Raw genomic sequence first — 23283 nt, forward strand, 5'->3', positions numbered from 1 at the left:
CCCCCGATCCCCCCTACTTTTTGTGGACATAGTTCTGAACAAAATATACATTGGTCTTTAATAAGAGCTGTAGATCAAGATTTAAAGAGCCAACTGTTTGACAGACATTATAGATTTCACTGGCTGATGGTTTCATGTTCCCTTATAGTCATAGTTATTTTAAAGTGGATTCAAGTGTTTGCACCTCTAATGATTACTTGGCCAATTATGGCATCTTCTGCACCCATTCATGGATTCATAACATAGAAATTGACGACTAGTCAACCGTTCGGACCAGTCGACCCACCTAGCCTGGCCATTTCCGTAGCCTTTTGTAAAACTCCAGAACCCACATAAGGTCTGGCTCTTTTTCCAGTTAGTATAACCTTGTGTCTAACCCAAGTAGTTTTGTGTTATTTTACCAAATTAGCCCTCAATATCTATGCTGAAAAGCCTTTGATTGCAAATATCACCCTTTTTATTGAAGAAATCGAACCCCATATTCCCCTTTGCTCTTTTTCTTTTTCCTGAAATATGCTTCCACTCTGCACATAGTGAATATTATTATTCTGTTTTTAGAAGTTTCTTTCACACATTCCCCCCACCCCTTCTTTTTTTGTTCTTTCTATCTTTGTATTCTTTCATAGTGACATGTGAGACACATATCTGCCACATAGCACACCTCTGTTGGTTCCTATTGGTTTACATTTCAGTTCTGTAATTATAGAGATGATCAGATATATTTGTTTTGTTGTAGGTGCTTTGGAATCAGTATTTTTCGTTTTGGGCCAAGCAGTGAGCGCTCTAGACATCCTGCAGCAAAGATTTTATTGTCAGACTGATTTGTTCCAAGCTAAGTATTAAAAACATTGGGAAGCTCATAATTATAGAGCAAATGTTTATTAATGCAGTATATAGAACATCAAAATAAAATGCTCTTCGGGCTTTCTTTTTATTTTATTTTAAAGTTAAATTGTTTTTGCAAAAAGCAGTGACATTTTTATAGGGTTTGTTTACATTCTACGTTGCCCATAACTTATGTTTTCCAACACTGATGCATGACATTTTTGTGTGGAAATACGGAGTCTGGTAATTTAAACTTAACCCTGTCCCAGCTATTAGAGGCAATCCAAGCTGCACTTATGAAAAAAATCATATCCAGTATGCAGCCTTTGACCTTTTAGTGAAAACGAATTACCTAAGCTGCCGATCAGCAAATATCCTGCTTCCCAGGGTTCCCTAAATGGCTGCCTTTTCAGTTTCAATCAATCTTTGTCAGTGTAACTCAGCAGCTACAATGGATCTGATATTATTAGGGTAACATTATTTATTGTTACTGTTTGCAGCTCGAACTGCTGGGAATATTGGCAACAAATTATGACAAACAGGAAAGTGTTGCAAAGATCTTGCACTGCTGGGGAGGTGGCTAAAACCTGCTATATAAATCAAAGGATGCTCAGTATATTAAAGCTGCAGACCAAGCAATATCCTACGTTTGTTTTTTTTTAAATCAGTTATGTACTAGGAGAAAATACTTCCACATTTATTTTTTTTTTTTAAATGCTGTAACTAAGTTGTTTTTGTAGCGAAACTTCTTTGTTGACACCTACCAAATGAAAATTTCCTTTGGAGTAAATTGCCTTGTTGGAGACGGAAGTGCAGTCCTGGAAGTGATGTTAGTGCTGGCAGAGTGCAGAGTGCTGGCGCTGTATGTGGGAGACGAAGACAGACGGTACGGGCTGCTTCTACCTTTACCCTGTGGTCAACTCGGAAGCAGTCTGCTGTAATCACGCCAGATGCTGACGACTTCCAGATCCTGCCAGAGGGGCTGTTAACACAAAACCAACACCAATCTCATTTACAGAGCCCAAATAACAAATGTTATCTTATACCTTGATATTTAAAATAAATAAATAAAATAATATATACACACACACACAAAAACACTTATGGGATCCCTTTAAGTAGGGTGACCAGATTAACAAAAATAAAAACCGGGACACATGAAAAAAAAATTAATAAAACAAATTACATCATCAACTGCGCCCCTTCCCCTTTATGTCTCTCTGCCCCTCTGTCCCCCTTCTCACTCCCCATTCCTCTAACCCCCCACCCCCCAAATTCTCTCTCACCCTCCCCCCAAACCCCCATCCTCTCTCCCCCCCTGCATCTCCCATCTCTCCCCCCCCCTGCATCTCCCATCTCTGCCCCCCCTCTGCATCTCCCATCTCTCCCCCCCCCCTGCATCTCCCATCTCTCCTCCCCCCCTGCATCTCCCATCTCTCCCCCCCCCTGCATCTCCCATCTCTCTCCCCCCTCTGCATCTCCCATCTCACTCCCCCCCCTGCATCTCCCATCTCTCAATCTCCCTCACCCCCCCCCCCCAAGCTTCTTTGCCCCCTCAATCTCCCTCTCTCCCCCGCATCTCCATCTCCCTGGTCCCACGGGTCCCACTCCCTACCGTATGCGGCCACGGGTTCAGACGGACGGTGAGGGCGTGAGGCTGTAATGAAACAGACAGACGGTTCGATCGAGGTGCTGGGCTGGCCTGGCTGGTGTGCAAAAGCGCGGGAGAGCGTGGCGGCAACCACCCCTGCGTGACTGCTGCTAGCCCCGCCTCCCATCCAATCCCGGGCCGCGGCTCAGCTGCCTCAGCATATTTTATCAAATTAATGCGAGGATCCAGGGGGGCAAGCGCCCCCCCCTTGCCCCCCTCTGCGGACGCCCATGAGTGACTGCCTGGTCACATGATCTTCCCCACTGACCTTTATCTTCAGTCCTCTGCTGTTGTAATGACAGCCATTTAGTGAACCCCAAAGCCGATCGATCACAGGAGAACAGATCCATTGGCAACTTAGCTAATTACTTATTGTGTGGATTATACTGATGCACATATTAAAGGGGGGAGGAGGAGAATGGCAGCTTGTGCTGTTGCTTTAAAACTCATTCAAAAGGAGATGAAAAATAAAAATTCAGTAAGTATTTAATACTACACAACTGATTTATTTAAAAAAAAACACGTAGGATATTGCATGGATTGCCTCTTTACAGTTACAGTATATAGATGTTAAGTGAAGAACAAGAATATTCTACGTATAGCAGTGTATAGTTTTATTAACATATCAGGCCCTCCACCACTGGGCACATGAAACGATTTATGCTATCGTTCCTCTGTCAACGTGCGATAGAGGAACCTAAAGTCATGACCTCCAATGAAGGCACCGCACATGCAATTTATTGTATGCAAAGATTATTTCACTTGTATTTTTTCCCCCGCATATACTGATATATAAATAAAATAGAAGTAGCGATAACTTCTCTATAGCCCACTGTAAATCAGTCATGGATCTTCAAGATCATTAGCTGAAGGTTCTGCGCCTCAACCAATGGCAGAGGTAGAAATGGGTAAAGAAGTTACACGGTTTTAGTAGGTACAAGAAGAGAGTGAGAATGCAAACATGCATTAATGTAGGCGGTGGAGCATAGGCACATGGGGGCTGGTTGTATGGGTGTGTGGGGTGCCGTAGCTCCCCCACCATTCCGAGTTTGTATACATTATGGTAATGTATGTTACCGGTTTTGTATGTACAGCACCTCCTTCCCAAAAAATAGTTCCGGCACAGGCAACACTTACATGCTAAAACGAGACCGCTCTGTGCACAGCACAGTATAACAGATGTTAAAGATGAAACCTGGGTGGGATCCAATGCGTGTATGGCTTTTATGGAAAGGAAGAAGCATTTGTAAAAGTCAATGGGGAGCAAGGAATTAATATGTTTTCTTTAAGAAATTTGAGATTTAACATTTATTATTTGAATCCATGCCGTATTACCATCACCTACAGATGTAATTGCACCCATCAACGTGATGCAATGCGTTAACAGGACCACAATATGTTTCACAAGAAATACCGCAGCTCCATAGAAAACAATGGGGATGCTTGCGTCCTCTAATGCACTGTGCTAGAGATATTTCTGTGTCTGGCCATGGACATTGCCTAGGTATATTCTAGGCAGGCTAGAGCCAGCACTCACAAGTTTAACAGACATTTCTGCACCTACTGCAGGAGGATCTTGGCAGAAGTGGCAAGAAGAGATAACCACACCCCAACCGTGCTGGGAAGACACTCTCCCCAGAGTCAAAAGTTGAGACACACCGGTTGAAAGGCAGAGACAGAGCTAATACGACTATGTACAAATGTACTAAGACGTGCTGTTTTCGTTGCCATAATAGTGCAGGGTGGCGGCGGCTGCACCGATTGCAGCCGTCCTAAAACAGGAGCCCTGGAGCATCATCTCAGTGGCAGTCATTACTTCTTAACGGGACCCCACAGCATTAATCCTTCAGACCTATCAGCCTGAAACATCTGAAGGATCTGCGCAGAGGTGTCCCAGAGAGCAGTCTGTCTCCCCACGCAGCTCTTAAAGGTAGGAAGCAGTCTCGAGTCTGTCCAACCCCATGATGATGTAGATCGAATATAGATATACATGTAGTGATGGGGAATACTATAGGACCATGTTCAGTCATCAAGACGGTTATAGTGTTAAATGTCCGGTCCAACTCCCTTGCCGACATAGATGACTGAATATGGTCCTAAAGTATTCCTGAAAAAACAATGCAACTGAGTTTCCCAAGTGAGATACCAAGAATTACTCTACTCCCAGATTTCTTAGTGCAGCCTCTTCCATTTATTAGAGAGCAGTGAGGAATACAACGTTTTAGGTCCCACACGGACCTTTCTTCAGGTCTGAAACGTTATACTCTTCGCTGCTCTCTAATAAATGGAAGAGACCGCACAAGAAATCTGTGAGTAATAGTCCTACTTGGGAAATTCGATGGCATTGTTTTTTCAGTTTCTTACGCTAGCCACACATTCAGAGTGGTTTTTCTCCAACATATGTTTTGCCTAAAGTATTCCCCCTCATTATGTAGATATCAATATTCGGGCATCAACATCAAGGAGCTGGACAGACTGCTTCTTACCTGCTTTGGGACACGGCCCACTCACTGAGACTTCTTGTGTCCCTCTGCGCAGCTCCTCAAGACTCCCTAGTTTGGAAAGATTAATGCTGCGGGTGTTCCATTCAAAAGCATGGGCCTCTATAGAGTTAATCCTCCCGGGCTGCAAAAGCCAATTTAATTTGGTGTCAGGTGAGTATGCTGCCAGGATAACACTCACCAGGACTAGCTCCAGAAAGTAGAGCATAATTAATCCCTGTGGGTTGCAGTGTATTCATTGCATGGATCCAATACATTTCCCTTGTATTAAGTTTGTTAATTCTATCTCCCCCTCTAGGGTGGACACCAACATGTTCAAGGGCTGAAAAGAATTGTGAAATATCCCCCTGACTATTATCTTTCTGGTGTGTCTAACATCTGATCCAATTTGATTCACCCTATAGCAATGGTAGTCTCCCTTTATAAGCATCACTGGGGTCAGTGCCAGTTACTCTTTTGACAAAGTCCCAAGCGGGACGAAACGCGTCAAGAGTTCTTTTGTAGCAGTATTGTTCCTGTGTATGCACTCATTAAACTACAACCTTTAAGTTACAAGCGTGTGGACTATCGATTCATATCCAGACGGCAGCTGTGCACCGCCGGACTACCCCCTTTTCGTTTACCTTATTCGTATTGGCTGGAGCACGCGTTACTGCACTCCCGGATCGGAGGAACTCCTTTCAGCATTTGAATTGGACTCGGTGTGTCAAGCTTGTGAGTAATCTATCCCCTATTTTTCCGTGAGTGACACAGGGTTTGTGAGGGCAGAGGCGGAGGATCGCGGTGATCCAGTGGCCGGTTATAGTCTCCTTGCTGGAGACCCGGCTTCACCGTTTGCATACATTCTCCCTACCACAGTATTACCCCATCCCGTGGCTGAGTCATGAATACACGGCATTTATCAACATAAGGGTTTCACATTCTGCAATAGCATCTATCAGTGAGACGCTGAACGGGAGTGCGGTTATGTGATTATTGATCCATTTGGATGTACCGTAGAACTTATATGTGCACGATTTTGGCAGCATTAGTCATACCTTGAAGTAATTCTGGGACACTTTGTAGCTTGGAAAAGTAGAATATTTTGTGGGTTATGTACTAGTCTTCTGGCTGCAAAAGCAGTGCACAAGTTACCGAAGTAAAAACTCCCAAGTGGTTTGAATGGGATTTCTTTTCAAAACTGGGGAAAAACCAACAGCCCTAGGATTGATCAGCCAGAAGACTTAGTAAATAGCCCCATAGTAAGTACTGCAAAGGGCAGAACCCAGACATTGAGAGGATTTTTGTTAGACATTTATTATTGTTCACTGAAATGTAAGCTTTCTTGGACGAAAAAAAATCTTTATTTTGTCTATATGGTACAAAGTCATTACACTTTTCAGAAACGTATCTTGTGCTAATGTGGATGAAGCATGCTAAACAATGGCAAATTGTAGTTGTAGACAGATCAGGTGGCATAATGTTGGTAAAATTCACAAGGGTTGCAACATATATACAAATCATGATGCTAAAAGTCTGGTACTCGAGCCAGACAAGCAACAAAAATGTGATTAAAATTGATACAATAAAAAAGATTATATAATGCTAAAAATATTTTTATACAAAAGCTTTAGTACACACTGAAAAGTGAATTATGGATCACTAGCATTCAACTCAATGGCCATTAAGAATCAATACTGGGTATTGTGCTCCAGTGTAGAGACTGGAGTCTAGCATTTATACTGTACAACTATTCTAACTTTTTGTTCCCGTTTTGAATGCCAGAGGGACAAGCAACCCAATGAGATGCCTGTTTAGGGCAGGGGTGGGAAACTCCAGTCCAAGGGCCACCAACAGGTTTTCAGGAAATACCTGCTTCAGCACAGGTGGCTGTCTTTGACTGCACCACCAGTGCTTAAGCAGTGATATCCTGAAAGCCTGACCTGTTGGTGGCCTTTGAGGACTGGAGTTGCCCACCGCTGGTTTAGCATGTAGTTGAAACATGATTTTCAAAAAGGTGAGAGCGCATACACCAAGATCACAGTAAATCTTACAGGCAAAAAAAGCCCTTCACACTGGCCATGATTAAGCACTACTAGCGAAACGTGCACGTCGGCAAAACTCCTCAGTTAGGTGCAGGCACTGAGCCCTCTGATACAGACGCTGCTATCTATGCTTAATGACAGAGCAGGCAGCGCTGAGACTCAGCTCCTGCACAGTTTACACTCCTGTATTACCCGATGGTCTAAGGGAGCCTCCTTTTCTAGGGATTATATATATCTATACTGACAAGCTATACAGCAGCTGTAGAGTATACTTACCTGTGCTGTTACTCACTACCATTCACTGTTACAGCAGAGTAGCTCTAACCAGGGCTGTTAAGGTACTGTTCATGTTCTACACTTGCTGAGCTGAATTGTTTTTACACCTATACACCACAACACTCTGCACAGTAACTCCCATACAGGGACTTCCAGGTATAGCAATCAGTATACACATTGTGCTCTATATCAGAGATTATGTTTATTTCGATCTACTGATTAAATCAGTTCACAATCTTATATGGATAAATAGCACACCCTTCAGGTCTGGGGCAGATTTTGTAGCAACTGCCACCATTTGTCTATACGGTGCTCTATTTAATCTATCACCTACTGCAGATAGCAACAGGTTTTAGAAGTGCAGCACACTTTATTATAATTACACTGTGTAATATCAGCTAGAGCTACAGGTCTTAACAATATGACCTAGAGCTATAGCTGTTGTGTATCCTTGGGGCAGTAATTCATACTGTTCATTTAACCCTAAGGCAACATAGATGCATTATCGTATCAAGATTTAAATGACACTATTGCTAACTACAGGCTGTGCAATCAACCCACCATTAGCAGTGTCATTTCAATACTATTGCACCAATGCACCACAAGTATATAATTGGCATTCCATATAAGAATAGTATTTATAATCCCTCAATCTAGCTTTCCCCCAGGCTTCCCTAATTAAGGTGGCTGGGGGCTAGTGTACTCAAGCAACACTTCAATAACGACTACCTACCTGGGGACTATCATATCCCTTAGGTAATTAAGCGTAGTGATACAGAGTTTAATCCTATTTTAATCCCAATTGTTTTACTATATTTCTAATAAAGTTTAGTTTTAAATTTACGCCATCATCTCAACACAGTGTATGAGTGCTCTACTGGGGTTCTTTCCTCCGTTGTTTATCAGGCAAAAAGAGACTTAAAATGGTTGCAAAAGCGTCTTAATTCATCTATGCAGCAATCTTTAAAGTGCAGTCACCTAAAAAAGCAATATAGGCAGTCATGAAACTTTCCTAAAATACTGAATGATATGCCTTTGTATTTTATACATATCCATAACCGCAGAGGGAACATCAGAGGCTACGCACACCCTGAAAATATTAGCCTGAACATTTGATCAGTAATCCCAGGTTTTTAATGCGCGATGGTGCAGAGGCGTTGGATAAATTGAAGGTGAAACCTGTCCTGAGAGGCAAGTGGCACATCACGCTTTTAGGATTTGCTTGGTAGTCTGTTCTAGTGTCAGGGCCCCGTCAGCTTGAAGCAAGTAATTGGCCTGGAAGCAAGCCAGATAACTCTGCAGTTATATGGACCCACACAACAATACATAGAGGGTGCTAAGCATATTGTATCAGCTGTAAAGTAATGTGAATTTGATAGGAGGTGGATGTCTGCCAGAATCCCCCTGGGAGGCTATAAGTTTCCCTATGAATATACTAGTGGGTTGGCTACCATGCCCCGAATTATGCCTCAGGATAAAACAGTTTATTCAACTACATCCTGCCTATCTGCAATAGAACAGTTTTTGGTATATGATCGGGTTTGTCTAAAATCTAGGTCAGTTTGCCCTCTTAAGCCATTTCAGTCTTCTAGTGCAAGAGATGCAAATTTGTTGTCGACTTCACAATTGGGTTGACATTGCATTGTTTTCTCTTTTGCATTCTCTACCCCTTTGGCTGCTTTCTTTCCCTTCTTAGATTTGCAGGACCTGGTTTTATTTCTGTTCTGGAAGCAATCTTGAGGTATGGCTGACATTACGGCCGCTATGCAGTCCTGATACAGCTTTTTCAGTGGAGGAGATGCGTTAAACAAGTCTTCTGTTGAGGACACAGACTTCAGCGCCTGGCTCAGTTGGTGAACAAGAGTCCCACTGTAAAGTCTGACCAACAAGAAAAAAAATAAAAATTTAATGGCATTTTAAACCCGTATCATCTCTGAAAAACCTTGTCAATAAAGTATATTGACGAAACCCTGGAGTTTATCTTTGAGTATTTTGTATTATCCTCCCCCCTTGTCCCTAACCAATAAAACCTTAAATAAAAGTTAAAAAAAATAAACATTTGGGATGACATTTGCACCCATTTACTTCTATAAAATATAAATAAATAAAAACCAGTGGTATTGAATGCAAGCACTAATTGTGCTACTTAACTGCAGTTTTGATTGTTTAGCAGATTATGGTCTGAAAGAAAGGCCGGACTGGACGATTATCACATTAACAGTTGGCAGATATGTCTAGCCTGGTCTTTACTATGTTATTACAGTGTGAGTTATGAATACAAAGTGCACCTTTGGTGTAGTATACTGTATATTTGCTTTCATTTTAGTAAATAAAAATACTACTTGTGGGTACATCTGCATGTCTGACAGGTCTGCAACCCAGTCTTTCCCCATTATTGCTTAGTAAACAGTGCTTCCACTGCAGCCAGGGATTCTGGGTAGTGACATGCAAATGAGTACAGTGTGTCACTCTTTGCTTATCCCTTTTAACATGGAACCCTATAAATGCATGCCTGCCCTATTACAACGCTTTTCGCCACAGCCTGGGTTCAAGTCTGTCCTGGAACCAGATGTATGTTTCCCCTGTTCTAAGACTACATTTGTAGCAACAATGTTGCAATGTAGACTGTGGCCAAGGTGACGCTGAGCGGGCGCTTGCGCTCAGCGTAATCAAACACATTGCTACAATGTGTTTGTTCAGCGTGAGTGTGCCCGTTAGCGCATGGCGCTCAGCTGCTTGCAGAGACAAGTAAATTTGTTTCTACCGCGTTACGTGAGCGGTTCGCCGATGAGGGCGAACCAGCTCTGTGAGGTCATGGCCGCGACCCCGACACGCTCCCCGTAGCACATAACCTGCAGGACACATCCCCCAAGCAGAATGAGCGTCGGGGGGGAGGGAGGGCGCGGCTATGACATCACAGAGCTGGTTTGCCCTCATTGAGCGAACTGCTCACGTGACGCGCCAGCGAGCAGGCAAATCAAATTGATATGTCTCGCCAAGCAGCTGAGCGCCGTGTGCTCATGTGCATGTGCGCAGGTTGGCCACAACAATTTACTTTAATTGTTGTGATCGCACGCTCGAGCAAGCACTCAGCCTGGACGAGGCCTTACACTGGGTAGCCTTCCCTTAGCCACTAGCCTGTTGCCTTGGCAACCACCCTTTGCTAAAACTTCAGTTGGTTTAGTTGTACTCCCCTGCCATGTTTTGTTAAAAGGTATAGACCTTGGTTGTTCCTGCCGGGGCAAGAAAGTGTGCTTTCTTTTGGAGCCAGCAGCGATTAGGAGCAGTTGATATTCCTATCTCCTGGTAGAGAGCATCTTAATTTACCTCACCCTGACGACTTATGTCACTTACCCCAGTTCCCCTCCGTTGTTGTTATTGTTTTGCCTTTACAATAAAAGAACAAAAAGAAAGGACTCGGTGTGCATCTAAGGGGAGTGAGTTAACTACCTGCCTCTACCACTTGCCACAGTGTGCAGGAGTCAGAATAAAGTGCATAGCCAGTAAACCTACTCACAGTTGTTTTGACCTTTTGGGTCTCAATGCGAGATTGGATGCCAGCTATGCAGCGTGAAGCTAGTATGTGGGTATAACCAGACATTAAAAAAAGCTATGGTGGGTAAAATTGACAAAAACCCTCCACCGTATAGTAAATACAAATGCACCACAAGTGGTATTTTTGTGTCTCAGACAGGGGTGCAACCCAGTCTTTCCCCATTACCGCTTAGGAAACAGTGCTTCCACTGCAGCCAGGGATTCCGATTACCCAGAATCCTTGGCTGCAGTGGGAACATTGTTTGCTAAGCGATAATGGGGAAAGCGGATTGCAGACTTGTCTGAGACATGTGAATGTGCTCACAAGTGGTGCTTTTGTTTACTTTCGTTTTAGAAAATACAAACTTGCAGTGATTAAAACAACCGGCCCCACAATGTTACATATGTAGATCGATGAACCAGTAGCCCATTCAACCTTTCTTGTTGAAAAGGAACTCCTGGGGCAAAACTGCAACATACTGTAATACCAGAGATTTAAATTTTACATTTAATTTTAATCATTACATAGTAGAGAAGTTTGAAAAAAAGACATATGTCCATCAGGTTCAACCTACTGTGTGCTAAATTCAGACGACTGATACTTTATCCTATATTTGTACTTACAGTATATTGATCCAGAGGAAGACAAACAAAAAACCCCAGTGACATCTAATGACAACAAATTACTCCCTGGATAAACATCCATCCCATGTTTACTTATTTAGTATATCCCCGTATACATTTCCTTTCTAAAAAGATGTCCAACTTTTTTTGAAGATATCTATTGTATCTGCCATCACAGTCTCAATGGGTAATGAATTCCACATTTTAACAGCCCTTACTGTAAAGAACTGTCAATTGTTGCTGGTGAAATCTCCTTCCCTTCAGCCTTAAGGGATGACCCCATGTCGTGTGTACTACCCTTGGGATGAATAGTTCTTTTGAAAGCTCCTTGTATTGTCCCCGGATATATTTCTATATATTCATCATATCCCCTATTAAACGCCTCTTTTTAAACGTAAAATTATCTAATTTAGCTAGCCTCTCCTGATAAATCAGATTATCCATCCCTTTTATTAATTTGCAGGCTCTTCTCTGCACTTTTTCTAGTTCCATAATGTATTTTGTATGAAGTGCAGCTCAAAATTGTAGTCTTACTAATGCTTTATAGAGGGGCATGATTATGTTTACTTCCCTTCCCCCCATTGCCCGTTTAATGCAAAATATGATCTGGTTTGCCTTTGCAGCTACTGCATGACAATGTGCACTATTGAGAAGCCCGCTGTCTACCAACACTCCTAAATCCTTCTCCATCAAGGATTCTCCTAATTTATCCCCATTTAATTTTTAAGTTGACTGTTTTTTCTTGTTTCCCAAATGCATAACCTTATATTTAGCTGTATTAAACCTCAATTTTAAATCGCCTAATGCCTTTTTGGTATCTGTAGAGCACTGATCATTAGAAGCAGCTATCTAAGAATGTCCTGAACGCACAGATTCAAACTTATTCAAATGAAGACAGACAAAATAGAAAAGTTAGGTTTCTACTGTACCCATCGTCCTCCCTCACCTAGTTATGTCAGGCTCTAGGAGAGGTGTAGAAAGTAGCTGATTGAGATGCAGCCCCATCTGGAGGCAGCACTGCCACTGGCAGAATATATGCATATCTTCTAAATCCGGACTTCGCTTCTGTACTTCACTTTGCTTTATTTTCCACAGCTGATCATACACAAGTCTGATTCCATCACGTTGCCGCTCTGAATAAAGAAAAAGAAGACTGGGTTACTTTGCCCTGTATTGCAATTGGAAACCACCAAGCTAGAAAATTAATGTTTTTTTTATGCACCGACGTATGGGAGCACTTGGTGTGCAAGAAAATTACAACTTTTGTTTTTCCCTTCACATGGAATGATTGACCTTTTTTTGTCAACACAGACCATTGTACCTACAGCATCTTTGAATATTTTTTTTTTTTTTTTTTTTTAAAGAAAACATGAATTTAAAATCATATTTGATTACAATTATTCATGTTTTTCCATTGCTGCAGAGATGTAGTCCAGGATCTTTTAATTTAGATTACTGTGGGGGAAAAAAAAAAGAAGATGCTTCCGATTTCTTTTTGGAGAAGGTGGTGGTTAAAAACACTAAGTTTTATTTGAAATAAAGCACATTTAAAATATATTAATACATAGCTTCTATTCTGTAAGTGTTCAAGTAACACTGTTGTGTTAGCATGAGACATTTGGACATGCTGGGAATTCAATAAATAGAACTTTATTTTTTTAATATAGGTATGAAGCAGGGGTGCCTCTGAAGCTAAAAAAAAAACCCGCTTAATTTCAGCTCCGGAGACACCCTGCTTCCCGAGATACTTACAAGAGAAGGTCACAGCTGTTACTTTCTGGTTGTTAAATGTCCCATAGCACGTTAGCCAATAGAAAGCCGCGATAGCTTCCTATTGGCTCACGTGCCACGGGAGATTTGAGTCGTCATAATAAGCGCTCAGCCATGGCTGCTACCAGCATGAGCTATGAAGGCAATTAAAATCCATACAAGAAATTAAACATACTTTATTATAATTAACCGTAATGTACAGAAGGGAAGCCACTTTTACAGAAAAATGTCTGTGCAGTGTTTTCCATACATGCAGATTGTGTGGGAGGTTTAAAAAGGCTCTGCCTTTTTAAAACAAATAAAACTATTTGAAAAAAAAAATTAAAAAAATAAAGCTTTGCCATGCCGTGGAAAAAGGATAACACCCTGGCACATGAATATTGTTGATGACATTTGGAAGTGCTATGGTTTTCCAAGTTTTCCACAGAATAAGCAGTATAGTACGTTAAAACAAATAACATTTATTAAAAAATACTAAAATAAGCACAAATAGATAGCTCCTCTATCTTTATTTATATAACGCCAAAAGTGTACTCAGTGCTTCACAAAGAATACAGCACAGGGAATTATTGTATTATTATAAGTGCTGCAAAATCAGACAACAGGAGAGGAAATCCCTGCCCAGAAGAGCTTACAATCTAAGAGGTTTGATGGGGAACTTACAGAGACAGCAGATGAGGGAGTAAGTGCTGTAGATGGCAGTGCTTGGTCACAATGGGTGGTAGGAGTGACAGTGGGACAATAGCCATGAGTGCAGACGACTGGGATGCTGGGTTTGTGGGGCAAGTTTTAAGGTTAGTCAGTATTAAATGAGAAGGTTAACACCATTTACAGGGGAAGAGATGACAGGGAGGCGTGGGTGAGAGCAGGAGATCCCCAGCAGCAGGAAGGAGTATATAGAGGGTGTGAATAGAGGATTTGTGTGGATGTTTTTTTATTGAGAATTAAAGAAGTTGTTGGGAGAGAGGTGTATAAATAATGGTGCAGTGGGGAGTGGGGAAGCTGGAGAGAAAAGAGACATTCACAAAGGAGTGAGGAAACAGTAAAAGCAGTAGGGAGGGCATAGTGAGATACAGGAGGAGAGACTTCCCAGGTACTGGAGGATAGGAAGAGTACAAATAATCACAGCATTTAGAGAGTTACGTTCTCACAGCTGCAAAGTTGTTTTGCAGAGTCCAGATCTTCCTCTAATATTCACCTCCAATTTCAACTCCAAAACTAACTCTGCCAGACACTTTAAATGTGACACTTTTGATGTTACACGGCCATATGGCTCACAACCAAGATAGTCTGTCTTAAATACTATGATCACATGCATTTGACTAACAATTAAGGGAGGGGTTTGCCTAATCAACTCACACAGACATACCAATTAGATTTTAAATTCTGTAGAAATTGATTGTAGAATTCAACTCACATACATCACATATAGAGCCCTATAACTTGATTAAGCTTAAATCAAACACGCACAGTTGCATATATAGTAATGTGATAAAACAAAAACATATATGTCCAAATGTTGCCCCTGTTGGGCTTATTTTAGTATTTTTTAATAAATGTTATTTGTTTTAACGTACTATACTGCTTATTCTGTGGAAAACTTGGGAAACCATAGCACTTCCAAATTTCATCAGCAATATTCATGCGCCAGGGTGTTTTTTTCCTAGCACATTTTGTGGAGTTGTGAGATCCTCCTCTTCGGCAGCGAAATAACCTACACTTTATATTATATATAACTAAGTTTCACATTTTAGCGCTTTTGATTTCTTTTTTTGCCATGCCGTGCTCAGCCTGGTGAAGCTATAATTGTGTTACAGTCTGCCATAGCAGTAAGTGTGGCTACCTCTATACCACACTGGTCAGAACCTATATCAGCCTTACTGTACATGCCTGTATGCCGCACCAGCATGATCATTGAGGAACAGTTAACTGGCAAACAACAAGTTTACCAAAAAGGAGAAAAAAACCTGTTTATTCAAGTCACTGCCATTGAATAATATGGAAATTACGTGATGGTTTCAGCTATACAGAGACGTGTTATCACAAGGTACAATGGCATTCCTTAACATCAATCCACATAACAGTGCAGGTAGCCCTCGCTATCCAACGTTTCACTTTACAACGACTGGCATATCCAACGCTTTACAATACAACCCTATGGGCTGGTTTTCGACGCCGGAATGCGCTATCCGCCGCTCACCGCCACTGATTAACATGGGACTCACTTTACAACGGTTTCACTATCCAACGCTACTTCCAGAACGGATCCCGTTGGATAACCGAGGACCGCCTGTTCCATTGTAAATGGTCGTCTCCTCTCCAAATACATACCTGGCTTATTCAACATCTTGTGTATGTCACCACACACAATTCCCATTATCAGTGCTTTCAAGTGATGCAGTTTTACTTTGGGATCAGCACGACTGACCCAGTAACACGTTACAGCAACAGTAAGGCGATGGGCAGGAGGTACAGACTCCAGAACACTCCTGTTCACTTCCAGTGTGTCCAAGAGTAGCTTTAGACGGTTTGCCAAAGAGACCTGGAAATGAAGGAATAACGTTATCTTTGCCTGTACCTCCCTACGAGTCCGTAGTGCAATGTCCCAAGGGCCGTTCTATACTGTTTGTGGCCGTGCGCGCGTGCACATGCAGCATGCTTTTTGTTTGTATAGAGTCTCAGTGCTGCCAGGAGCGACAGGTACTGTGTGTGTGTGTTGATTAAATATTTTTTTTTATTTGTGCAATCATACACACACACACACACACACACACACACACACACACACACACACACACACACACACAATCGGCGGTAGCGGCGCAAAAATCTTTATTTTCTGGTCTTCCCCGCTGTCTGTCGGCTCCCCGCCGTGCGTGCGGCCCTTGTATAGAAAGAAGGGCTGGCTGACCTCAGCCATCTATAATTGCCGTGCGCGCGCAAGGCGTAGCACGCGCCCGCAATATAGAACAGCCCTAAGGAAGTGAAGCTCTTAAACACATTGGCAACTACGATTGTCAACTGTTCGCATTTCACTGATAGCGATGTCCTGAATAATGTTTTTGAAATATTTCCTTTAAGCTCATGTTTAATCAACTATGAATTCCTCCAAAATATTAAAATGTACATTTTGAGATATGAATGACTCATGGTAATTATTCTTAGAACTGGTTCTTAACTCTAGTGATCACTGGAAAGTTGTAATAATTTCAGATCTAATGAAGTATACGTTTCTACCGAAACCCAGTTGGTATTTGCAATGGTTATATTCAGAAGGCTCGAGTCTAAATTAAAAAAAAAAAAGTTCTAACTTATAAAATCTCTCTTTACAACTACTTGAGAGGTCCATAAAAAAGATGGATATGAGGTTCCCAGTGTCTGCTTCGGAGTGTCAATTTATTCTCATTTAGCGGAATAGAGCATGTTCCCCTTCCTGTCAGAGAGACGTTCTGGATTTTCACCCTAGATAACCTAACCCCAGGAGGAATTAATGTGGATTGGGAAATGAAACATTTCCTCATATGATCATTTATTTTATATAAAATTGGAGTTTAAACTTCTGGTTTATTTATAATTACAGAAAACTGAGGGGGAATATCTAAAATATTTACACATTTCTAGATAACTTGTCATCCTTCCCTTACATTATAGAGCGAGAACCAAGAGATTCTCTCGGGCAATTTCTTCAAAAAAGTTGTCTGTGTGATTAATATACATATTTCAGTTTATTACAAATTTGAGGATTGAAGTAATTCGCCTCAATCTATTTAAAATAAAATATACATACAGTGGTGTGAAAAATAAAGTACACCCTCTTTGAATTCTATGGTTTTACATATCAGGACATAATAACAATCATCTGTTCCTTAGCAGGTCTAAAAATTAGTTAAATACAACCTCAGATGTAGATAATGTCAGAGCAAAGCTCAAAAATCCGGTGCTCAAGAGTTCCTCACTGGTATATGTAAGCAGGGGATAGGGGTCTGCTGTGTAACACATGCAGTTACTCTCCACGAGAGTCTGTACTCACGGCTTCTTTGCAAGCTGAAGATAAAGAGTCTTGTGGTGTAAAACCTGTATGGTAAGTAGTGCTCCGCTCTAACTACTATCTGGTCACAAATCTCGACTGGCCCGTCGCATCAGGCACCGATGGTGTCGAGTAGGAGGATATCTGAGTACCCCTCAATTGTGGATCCGTTCGGCAGCGGTCACTCGGCACACTGCGTCTCCGCTTGTGGAATCCCAACGGGACCTCCAGCCTCTCTCTGACATCAGACTGACGTCACTCCTTTACTGGATCAAGCACTGTTATGCTATGGTAGCCTGCTGTTGAAGAATTCCAATCCCACACAGGTCCCCTGCTCTGCGTGCTCCCTGGTAAACGCAAACCAGTATGTGAAACACCCCAATGTGGGGGAAAAAACGGTGCACAGCTTCAATCTTGGGTTGAGATAATCAAAGGATTTATTAAGTTAAAAACATGGCCAAAAAAATATTGATATTGCCACTCTAGTGAGTGGCACTCTAGAGAGTGGCAATGTCAGTATTTTTTTGTCCATGTTTTTAACTTCATAAATCCTTTGATTATCTCAACCCAAGATTGAAGCTGTGCACTGGTTTTTCCCTCATTGGGGTGTTTCACATACAACCTCAGATGAACAACACATGACATATTACACTGTGTCATGATTTAAAATAAAGCCAAAATGGAGAAGCCATGTGTGAAAAACCAAGTACACCTTATGATTCAATAGCTTGTAGAACCACCTTTAGCAGCGATAACTTGAAGTAATCGTTTTCTGTATGACTTTATCAGTCTCTCACATCATTGTGGAGGAATTTTGGCCCACTCTTCTTCCAACGTTACTTCAGTTCATTGAGGTTTGTGGGCATTTGTTTATGCACAGCTCTCAAGGTGCAGCCCAGCATTTCAATCAAGTTGAGGTCTGGACTTTGACTGGGCCATTGCACCACCTTGATTCTTTTCTTTTTCAGCCATTCTGTTGTAGATTTGCTGGTGTGCTTGGGATCATTGTCCTGGGCATGACCCAATTTCGGCCAAGCTTTAGCTGTCGGACAGATGGCCTCACATTTGCCTCTAGAATACTTTGATATACAGAGGAGTTCATGGTCGACTCAATGACTGCAAGGTTCCCAGGTCCTGTGGCTGCAAAACAAGCCCAAATCATCACCCCTCCACCACCGTGCTTGACAGTTGGTATGAGGTGTTTGTGCTGATATGCTGTGTTTGGTTTTCGCCAAACGTGGCACTGTTCATTATGGCCAAACATCTCCACTTTGGTCTCGTTTGTCCAAAGGACATTGTTCCAGAAGTCTTGTGGTTTGTTCAGATGCAACTTTGCAAACCTAAGCCGTGCTGCCATGTTCTTTTTAGAGAGAAGATGCTTTCTCCTGGCAACCCTTCCAAACACACCATACTTGTTCAGTTTTTTTCTAATTGTACTGTCATAAACTTTAACATTTAACCAGACTATATAATTACTATTCCAATATGCAGATACACTATACAATGGGTGGTCTAGCTAAATAATACTCTCAAATACTCACGGTATTATTCAGGATTGCAATTTGGTATGCTTATTTTAGCACCTTATTCATGTGACCCTATAGTATACAAGGCAAGATTTTATATCTTGTACTGTCCTTATGTGTGCACCACTTTAGTTTACCCTAGAGACTAATAAAGGTTATTTTAACTGATCACAATGTTATACTATGTCTGGTTATAGAGTGCTAACTAGCTGAGTTCTCTCTATTATTGACAATTAATTCATATCTCAGCCCAGCACCATTTCCTATATATGTTCTTCAGCCACACGCAAACAGGCTGAGCAGAGGTTAACTCCCTTCCCCTTCTCCCCACAGGTGGTTTGTTCAGATGCAACTTGCAAACCTAAGCCGTGCTGCCATGTTCTTTTTAGAGAGAAGAGGCTTTCTCCTGGCAACCCTTGCAAACACACCATACTAGTTCAGTCTTTTTCTAATTGTACTGTCATGAACTTTAACATGCTAACTGAGGCCCGTCGAGTCTGAGATGTAACACTTAGGTTTTTTGCAATTTCTCTGAGCATTGCACGGTCTGATTTTAGGGTGAATTTGCTGGGACGTCCACTCCTGGGAAGATTGGCAACTGTCTTGAATGTTTTCCACTTTTGAATAATCTTTATCACTGTAGAATGATGGACTTTAAATTGTTTGGAAATGGCCTTATAACCCTTCCCAGATTGATGGGCAGCAACAATTGCTTCTCTAAGATCATTGCTGATGTCTTTCCTCCTTGGCATTGTGTTAACATACACCTGAATGCTCCAGACCAGTAAACTGCTAAAACTTCGGCTATTATAGGAGGTGGTCACACTTGCTGATGATTATTTAATCAAGGGCATTTCATTAGCAGCACCTGTCTGCTACTTAGCATATTAATTCCTATGGAAGCAGTAAGGGTGTACTTAGTTTTTAACACTTGGCTTCCCCATTTTGGCTTTATTTTTTTAAATAAATCATGACAGTGTAATATGTCATGTGCTGTTGTTCATCTGAGGTTGTATTTACCTAATTTTTAGACCTGCTAAGGAACAGATTGTTATGTCCTGATATGTAAAACCATAGAATTCAAAGAGGGTGTACTCTATTTTTCACACCACTGTACATCATACTCCAACATCTAAATGTTAATTCCACTATAGGACGATTTAGAGCAGAACACAAAGGGCGGTACTTCCGGTTTGGACTCCTATATGTCTGAATGTTTCTATCAGTTCTCACTCTTTGATAAAGTGCACACATGCGCGAAATGCGTCAGAGTTCTCTCTGATAATTCTCATATTTTACAATGTTACCTACGGCCCAATAAATCCGTTTTTAATTGATGTCTGAGCAATCCAGCCTTATTTTTCAGCAGTGCAGTGCCTATCTCCTCCCGCACGGGATTCCATTTCCGGTACTTGAAAGAGGTGTTTAAGGGTTGAGAGTCTCAAAAATTGTGAATCACCACTGTGCTCAATGTAGTAACTCTAAATTACTGAAAACTGCAATTCGAGTCAAGCCAACCTGTTTAAGCAAATGCACATGTGATTATGAACTGTATTTATCAGGTTTTCTGTATTGGATCATAGCACAGTTAACTCACCTCTGGAAGTTTGTGCAGAGAGAGAGCTTCACAGGCACTCCTCGAATTAACAGCGGTCTCAACATTTGACTTTCTTAGAGTGGTCTCCAGTCTCGTAAATTCAACGACAAAAGGTGTATTGGGCTGGTTAGCTGTTTTGCAACTACTTTCTAAATTCTGGGGAGAATTCAAAAGCAATCCATAGATAACACTGCGAATTGGCTGTGTTATCAGGTGAGCAGAGGGTCTTTGCATATTCTCAACCTGAGTATGAAGAAATGTTCTCCTTAGAACCAGGGCATCACTGAGGAACGGAGAGAGCTGGCCTCTTGCTAAAGCCCCCTGTACCCAATCCGGCAACTTTAGGTCCATTGCAGTTGGAGAGACATAAGATCCTCGCTGGAAAAAACCCTCAAGGTTGGTGTCAGACAGGTTGTATTCCTCCATGGCAGAACAAAGCAGCTCTCTGATTCGTTTACGGTCCTGTACCGGAAGGTATTTTAACACGTTGCCCATGGCCTCCTCTGCGTCGGCAAAAGCCGAAAGCCAATTCAACAGAGCATGAATACGGGCGTGCTTCCTTCCACTATGGCTGGAGGCTCCCATGGGTAGATGTACCTTGCTGAAAAAAGTTTCTAAGGCTTGGACATTGATGTAGTCATTGCCACTAAGCACAGCGAAGAGAGGTAGCAAAGACATGTTCATGTTGTTAAAGTGACTACAAAACCTTTCTGCTGAGAAACATCTTGCTGGGATGTAACACTCCTTTTTCCCATGCAAGGTGACAATATTCTGCCACTGGAAGTAACTAAGAGGGCAGTACCCAGCCTTCAAGTCAAAGATACAGAAGTCGCTGTCTAAGCTCAATACAGGGCAGCTCCACCGATTGGCCAAGGTCACAATGTCTCCATCTGCCTCAGAAAAGCACTGAACAAAAGGCACTTGCATGTTTCTCAAAACCTGTATGAATACTTCTCTAACCAGCAGAGGAAGCACATTTCCACCTTCCCCTTTGGAAAGATTGTTTGCCATCCTGATCTTGTCCTTAGCCCGTTGCATTTGGGTCTGAAGCTTTTTATCTGAAATATCACAGCCTCCATCTAACGCAACATAAGCGTGTATGCCACACCGTGCCAAGCTTTCAAAGAACGTGTGTACAATCTCAGTGAAGGAACCGTAATCTCCACCAAGTTGTAAATTGAAGCCGGAATCAAAGTAAAGTTTATGGTACAGGTTATTACCATCAATAATTATTTTTGTGTTTCTCAACTGCAAATCACTGAAGAAGTTTTTCTCAGAACCCACGTAGCTCATTAGTCCCTGGATTCCCATGGTGAAGATTGAAACAGAAAGATCTACAAAACAAAGAAGAATACATAATGACATACCTACTTTGTTGAGAAGATATCAGTAGCTCATTACAGTTCTATTTGTGATAGAGTTTTTATGACGGACTCCAAGATAATGTCTCTAAACTAGATGTACTTGCAAGTTAGGATTTGTTTTGTCCTGTGGACAATATCCAATCAGATGCTGTTAAAGATGCAATCCAAGTCTGACATTTTCTTTGAAATAGTTTTTATTGCTAGGATTCAAGCAGGGGGTCTTCCGAGCTGAACCCCCTGCTTCCGGAGATACTTTCCTCCGAATTAGGTGCCGGTAGCAGCTCTCTTCAGCTGTCAGGGTTCACAATATGTCCGCTGTTTTAAAGATTTCGCAATCCTGCGGGCCAATACGAAGCCGTGATGTCATCGGTACGGCTTCCTTTTGGCCCATGTGACGCTGGAGCGGCTACCAACACCTACTTCGGAGGCAAGTATCTCCGGAAGTAGGGGTTCCCTGAAGCTGAAATTAACGAGGTTCAGCCCTGGAAGACCTCAAGCTTCAATTCTGTATAAAAACTATTTTTGCTCCTTTAAGCTTTCAAGACCAAAATCCTTTTTTTTTAAATGATACGACGCCTTCTCAGGTTTTTTATGTCACAATAATCTTCTCAAAATAATGGTCTTGGATGGTGGGTAGTTTGTTAGGAGTAAAATCTAAATAAAAGGCTTTATATAGAATTTTTTTTTACAGTCACCCCTCTCTCAGGCACGCCCCTTGTATTGTAAACATTCTAGAACAGGCAGTTGGAAATACACTGCAAAAGGCCAATTTAAAGCAGCAATTCCCTTTACTTGCCATTAAAAAGAAGAAATACATATCCATTGTCTTTTCACCATTGGGATGTCATTATGCTGCCGAATTAAGTAATGTCAACCTTTTGAAATTCTGTATTAAAATATAGGGGGTAACAACTGATGTCTGAAATAATAAACAGTTAAAAACTTCACAACATGAGATGGTGTAAATCACCCAGTTTGTGTTACTTTATTTTATTGTGGGGGATGGTGGTTTCAAAGCAAAGACAGATTATTTTTATGATACCAACATGTATGAAGATTAGACCCGAGCGGTTTAGAAAGCTGGCAATCACTGTTACGTAAGCAAAAAAAATTTATCGTCACTACCAAACATGCAGGTGGTACAGAAATCAACAAACACACCAGAGGAGCAGCAGAACCCCGGAGGAAACTCACAGTTCTAAAGGACGAGCGGATTCGGATTGTTATTCCTATGACACTGTGGCCACGTCCTTCCATGCAGCACCGCACCCAAGCATGAGAGCCTGTAATGTGGAGATATGGCAGGAAGCACACAAACGAGTAGGCCAAAGTGAGTACGAGTGACACAGAATCATACATTAACACTTAGGTGCCGGGGCTATTTTTGGGCGGGGGTGCTGCTGTACATGTGAAATTAATAACACACATAGATGTCAACACGTATACACTCCCCCACCCTGACTGGCTCGTGCTGACCTTATTGTGCGTGTTATAGGAGGTTCACTCACAATCGTAGGCGATGCCCCACACACGTACAAACCGGAAATCCTCCTTAGTGACGTCA

The 23283-nt window shown here is 41.8% G+C and overlaps 3 protein-coding genes across 7 annotated transcripts in view; 2 read left to right on the plus strand and 1 right to left on the minus strand.

Annotated features, from left to right (window-relative positions):
• Nucleotides 1–939, plus strand: part of ATP2C1 (ATPase secretory pathway Ca2+ transporting 1) — a 133293-nt gene extending 132354 nt beyond the window's left edge. Inside the window, exon 29 of the transcript XR_012799254.1 lies at nt 737–939. The gene's annotated coding sequence lies outside the window, so the exon portion shown is untranslated. The remainder of the gene's footprint in view (nt 1–736) is intronic.
• Nucleotides 940–6252: 5313 nt separating this feature from the next.
• Nucleotides 6253–23276, minus strand: ASTE1 (asteroid structure-specific endonuclease 1). 5 transcript variants are annotated; one of them, XM_075587089.1, is made up of 6 exons: nt 23196–23242; nt 22914–23002; nt 20356–21689; nt 15537–15747; nt 12382–12568; nt 6253–9155 (listed from the first exon to the last, which is right to left on the minus strand). In XM_075587089.1, exons 3-6 carry the CDS (start codon nt 21664–21666, stop codon nt 8858–8860), a joined length of 2007 nt encoding a protein of 668 aa, XP_075443204.1. In that variant the 5' UTR covers nt 21667–21689; nt 22914–23002; nt 23196–23242; the 3' UTR covers nt 6253–8857. The 5 variants fall into 5 exon arrangements, with proteins under 5 accessions (XP_075443204.1, XP_075443206.1, XP_075443203.1 ...); XM_075587091.1 differs by lacking the exon at nt 22914–23002 and having other exon boundaries at nt 23196–23276; XM_075587088.1 differs by having other exon boundaries at nt 22914–23269.
• NEK11 (NIMA related kinase 11) overlaps nt 22859–23283 on the plus strand; it is a 377860-nt gene continuing 377435 nt past the window's right edge. The window contains exon 1 of the mRNA XM_075587096.1: nt 22859–23049. The gene's annotated coding sequence lies outside the window, so the exon portion shown is untranslated. The remainder of the gene's footprint in view (nt 23050–23283) is intronic.

The sequence above is a fragment of the Ascaphus truei genome, chromosome 2 (assembly GCF_040206685.1).
Source record: "Ascaphus truei isolate aAscTru1 chromosome 2, aAscTru1.hap1, whole genome shotgun sequence".
Taxonomy (NCBI): domain Eukaryota; kingdom Metazoa; phylum Chordata; class Amphibia; order Anura; family Ascaphidae; genus Ascaphus; species Ascaphus truei.